The 5,774-nt window shown below is 33.8% G+C and overlaps 1 protein-coding gene across 1 annotated transcript; it reads left to right on the top strand.

Annotated features, from left to right (window-relative positions):
* Positions 1 to 4,744: 4,744 nt before the first annotated feature.
* LOC132740279 (uncharacterized protein CXorf38 homolog) lies at positions 4,745 to 5,296 on the top strand (the record flags this gene model as incomplete). The annotated part of the gene is made up of 1 exon (XM_060728158.1): positions 4,745 to 5,296. A coding segment is annotated over exon 1 (552 nt), but the record flags the coding sequence as incomplete, so codon positions are not given.
* Positions 5,297 to 5,774: the final 478 nt, after the last annotated feature.

The raw sequence follows: 5,774 nt of genomic DNA, 5'->3' as shown, positions 1-5,774 counted from the left end.
CCCATGACCTTTCTGAGTTGGTCAAGGATTTGCTGGCAAAGGCTATAGGTTTTCCATTTTGCATTAAAGTAGAAGCACGGCCATGCTGAGAACTGTCAGACTGAAGTACTAGTGCCTTATTTGGATCAAAATAAGATAACACTGGGCCTATACACTCAGTAAGTATGTCTTTGACTTTCTGAAATGCTTGTGGAGCATCCCAGTGAAAAATGACATCTTTCTTTAATATTTCTGAGAGTGGATGAATAATCTCGGACAAGTTTGGGGCATATCTAGATAGATAGGTTATCATGACAAGTATTGTTTTAAGCTCAGACTTGTTTTTAGGCGCTTCCATCTCTTGGATAGCCCTACATTTTCCGGGGCCTGGCTTCAATCCATCAGCTGAGAGGATGTGACCAAAATACTTAACCTCCGAGACACAAACAACAAGTTTGTCTTCGTTTAACCTGATGCCTTTTTGGCGGCACCTATTAAGTAAGTTTCTAAGATTTATGTCATGCTCTTCTCGAGTTGAACCATAAACAAGTATGTCATCTACAATGACACAACAACCAAGTAAACCTTCTTAACACTCATCCATCTATTGCTGGAAGAGATCTTGGCTGCATTTTAGTCTCATGGGACATCTTAGATACCCATAACGACCTTGAGGGGTGTTGAATGTGGTTAGATATGATAATTCATCATCTAAAACAACGGACCAGTAACCTGATTTGCAGTCAATTTTTGCGGCAAAATATCATCTAAAGTTTTTGTTGGATAATGTGGCCTACGGATTGCCTTATTAAGGTCTTTAGGGTCAATTACAATTCTAACTTTATCAGAATGTGGCTTATTGACTACGACCATACTATTCACCCAATTTGTTGGTGTGGTGACCTTGGCTATGATTCCAGCCTTTTTCATAGCATCAAGTTCCATTTTAACCTTGCTCTGAAGAGCTACAGGAACGCGTCGGGGAGGATGAATTACTGGAGAGTACTTGGGATCTACTTTGATCGAAAAAGCACCAGGTAGTTTTTTAAAGCCATGAAAAACTTCAGGAAATATAACATAGCATTAATGAATATCAAGTAAAGGGAAGAAATCCAATTAAATGTACAACTTAACATGTAAAGAATTATCTGATTTTGATATCATAACAACAACCACAATAATAAATATATAAATAATGTATTGTTTGCTTTTGTACCTATGAATTCACTTAGTTTAGGTGGACTTTAACTACATATATTGGAAATAAACTTGTCAACAACTCCCAGCATTAACACACTATTTGTTAACATGTTTATAGTTCCTTAGCGTAGGATAGACCGAAATACCGCATTCTTTCTGTGTATTCATACTACTGTGTTCGAGGTCCTTATCCGAAGACTGACGGAAAGTTGCGATTGTGACTGTATATCACAGATAAGTGTTAAAACAGTGCATTTAAAGAAGGAAAATACACGTTACTCGGAGCATAAGAATGATTGACTGCTATTTTCATTGACGTTACTTATAATATAAGTACATAGTTTCATTTTTAACCGTAAAAATTATTATTATAAGTTTCTTATGCCAATAGTCCTTTTATTGGAAAATTCCGGAGGATCACCGTTAGTGTGCTAACAACACAAACCTATGGCTATCGAACTGTTTTTTGTTTAATTGTGTGTGTGTGTGTGTGTGTGTGTGTGTGTGTGCGCGCGCGTGTGTGTGTGTGTGTGTGACTGTGCGTGTGTGCGTGTGTGCGTATGCATGTGGAGGGATGGGTGAAATAAAAAAAAGAATATCATACGCATCTTAAAGTTTAAGGCAAAACGAGGGGAAAAAACAGAAAAAACCGGACTTTTGCTCCCTTCTTTGAAAAACATCCAACATTTTAAAAAAAAATCTTTCTACGTTTTTCAAAAAATTCTGACTGAGCTTTTGTCTCAGGTTCGGAATAATGAACCCACATCTCATCTCCAGTGATAATGCGGTTCAAAAACTTATCTCCTTCACGATTAAAACGACTTAAATGTTCTTTTGCATTCGTTACTCTGGTTGAATTTTGATCTGCGAACAGCTGTCTAGGCACCCACCTGGCACTTACCTTGCTCATGCCTAGGTGTTCGTGTAAAATCTTGTGTGCCGATGCCTTACCGATGCCAAACTTGTTGGCTACCTTCTCCAAAGTTACTCGACGATTTTTTGTTGACAAAAGCCTTTAACATTTGCTACCATTGTTTTTGGGTCACCGCCTAAGCTGGCCGCCCAATCCTAGGCCTGTCACAAACACTTGTTCTGCCTTCACGAAACTGAGAAACCCAGTTGAAGAAGGTTGAACGAGATACACATTTATCAGAAAATCTTTTTTAAGCCTCTGAAAGATGTGGCAGGGCTTTTCACCTTCTGCAACCAGAAACTTTATTACAGAGCGATGTTCCTCTAACAAAGAGTCCTTGATAGAACACATTTCATATCTCAGAGGGCAAAATTCTGTGTATACACAACTATCATTGAAAATAAACTGACCACGTTATTGGCGAATGAATGTAGTTTTCACCAATATATAATGTGTGTATATAGCTGCACGTGGAAAGAGAGGAGCATGAAAAGTCCGGATATTTTCTGACCGTCCCTCGTACAGTATGTAAAATATGTTTTATTTCTATAAGTCATTTAATTCAATAAGAATGAGCATGATAAAAGCACATGTTATAAAAAACAAATAAGTTGCAAAAAATAATAAAATATTTAAGTTTTGTTTACAGCCGCTTTTAATTACTAGATAAGAAAGTTAGTTAATTCGCCGACTTCCCTAGTATATACAAAATAATTTATTCCAATTTAAGCCCTTTAACAAAGATTGTTACATAAACAATGAAAATGATCATGTTTTCCCATGTAAACCCTTTCACAAAACTGCTATATATATACACAATAAAATTAAGTATCCCCATCTAAACCCTATCACAAAAATTGTTTTATTGGCGTCCGCGCCAAAGCGCGGCGCCTATTATGGAATGAAATCAGATTTTGTGAAAGGGCGACAGCAACTTCTCGAGCCTTTTAGTCGGTCATAATAAAAGCCGATCATTCCGTTTGGTATGAGGGTGCTTGATTATTAATTAAGAACGAAATGTCGCGATATGTTACAATGAATAGCGAACTGGAGAATTTCGCAATGCAAACATTTTCAAAAAATGAAATAACCTTTTCCGTCAATAAATCGCGCTCTTCGGGTTTTTTTTATTTATCATTTTGTAGTACACAGTGGGTTATCATGGTATGTTATTGTTGAACATGTATCCTAGAATGATCAGTTGATGACCTTAATATTCCGAAAATCTATTTATAGATATATCTATTTAACACTCCTATCGGTAATTCCCGGTCTCTCCCGGTCTATTTTGACCGGGATTTACTAGTGACCAGCGAATAGTACCACAAGTTTATTGTCCGGTCTCTCTCGGTTTTGGAGTAGATGTTTGATATCGTTATAATTCGAAAAAAACCAACAACAACAACAACAACAATAGCATGTTTCATTTTATCTATATGAGATAAAAACAATAAATATGTACAATAATTGAGAAAAAAGTACATTTTTATGGTATTAATATGACATTATCAATTTTGAAACATTTTATTTAATTTGTTATTCGTGTTTAGTAAAGATGCAAATTAGATTTTATGAATTATTCAATTGATTGATAATTTAAAAAATGATAAAGAAAAATACAAATGTGCATGTACATGGTTTAAGAATAAACAATATTATATATTGAAAGATTAACCATAATTTACTGACTTTTTCCAGTTAAGTTTTGACTTATAATCGTCGGTCAATATGACAATTGAATTCTTAAAATTTATTTTACAATTTTAATAAAAAAATTAGTTTACATAAAAACTCAGTATAAAAATAGCATATAAAACACAAAAAAGAAAAGAAAACAATATTCATAGAATTTGTATTGTTTTTATTAGAATTAATAGATATTACAATTATTGTATAATAAACAATAATGCTCAACATGATCAACATGGTAATATAACCAGTGGCATATTTTTACTAAGTATGAACAGATATTTTAAGAGGGGATCTTCGCTAATAGCGATAATATAATAAGGGACAATTACACGAGTGTGGTACGTGTTGATCATGCGTTACACATATGGATTATAAATGATTGTATACATGTATATCCGTTGCTATTAATAACCACGATCATAAAGAAATAACAAGTAATATTCTAATCTCTAGCATGCCAATCAAAGTTCATAATGAACAATGTCTTTCGTTGCTCATTCATGAATGATATACAATTCTGGTAGTTTATAAGAATATCTTGTCATCATATGTCTACTAGTTCATCTTCACTTGCTGCATTTCTTGTTTGGACGCCCTTTGATGCTTTGCATCAATGCTTTTCTTGTATATATATATTTATAATAACAATAATGTATTCCTGTCACAAAGATTTATATATACAAAAGCAATACTATATGCCCATGTAAACCTTGTCACAATTGTTATTGCGATTGTTATTTACACAATAATGTATCCCAATCTTAACCCAGACGACTGTTATGTTCACACTTATGTGTTTCAATCTCAGCCCTGTCACACAGATTATGTTGTTACACAATAATGGCAGCGTCCGATAATTTATAAAATTGATATGACAGTCATATATCATGTGCCTGGAAAGTTATGAATGTTATATAATAATATAACTTCATGTATTACAGGAAACATGTATGATGCATAATGGCACATTACAAACCAAGACTGTCGAAGGAGAATTTTTCTGAATATCTGAAGCTTGGGTTAGCTCTGAAAATAACAAAAGAAGGGTTACAAGGCATTGTTGAAAAAGAAACAAATGATTTCCATTGCACTATTCTTCGGGAAATCAGTGGAAAACAGCATTGTTCAGAATGTCGAATCGAAAACATTTTAGAATGTCCTACAACCGGGCTCTGCTCACCAAAACATTGTTCCTTCCATAGCTCGTCTTTGAGACAACCACGCCAATGCCCAAATGATTGCTGTAATATCATAAGAGACAAAATCAGAGAAAATTTCAGATACTATGAACATGGCGTATTGGAACCATCTTGGAGCAATACAAATGCCGAACTATGGACTAAAACCCCTTTCCAAGTGATGAAATGTTATTTACCTAGAAGTGAGTACAAGGCAGTAGGGACAATAGAGGATGTTGACTTAAATGGCCTTATCAGTATTATTAGGAACAACAAGAGGTTCGATAAAATCGTTTCTGACGACACGAAAGAAAATGACATCATTTATTTCAAGGTAACTGTAAACGTTTGGTAGACAATATTGTGAGGTATTTTATTTCTATTTCATTAATAATGTTTAATTTGTTCGAACATTAAGTTAATATTTGGTAAGAATTAGCTAAAGAGATCATGCCACAATGATGAATTATACTTTTACTTATTCATATTCAACATAATCATAATATTTTAAATTTCAATGTTTGTTAAAAAAATGTCAAACAGATTTATATAGTCTGTATATAAAATTGAAAAAAAAACAACAACAAAAACATATATTCTTGCAAAGAAATCAAATTGAAAAATGATTGATAAACAGATAATGTTTACACTGTGAAAGTTTATGGTCACGTTGCAATATTTTATCCTAACACCGCTTTTAAGCTCATCTGAGCACAAAGTGATCAAGGTGAGCTTTTATGATAACATTGTCAACATTGATTTAATCAATGATTAAAATTGATCAATGATTTTCCTTATATGTATACAGTGAA

Source organism: Ruditapes philippinarum, unplaced genomic scaffold, assembly GCF_026571515.1.
Source record: "Ruditapes philippinarum isolate M1 unplaced genomic scaffold, ASM2657151v2 ctg10562_1_1_1_1, whole genome shotgun sequence".
NCBI classification, from domain to species: Eukaryota; Metazoa; Mollusca; class Bivalvia; order Venerida; family Veneridae; genus Ruditapes; species Ruditapes philippinarum.
Note: the sequence above shows the minus strand (reverse complement) of the source record. Positions and strands in the feature narration are given on the sequence as shown.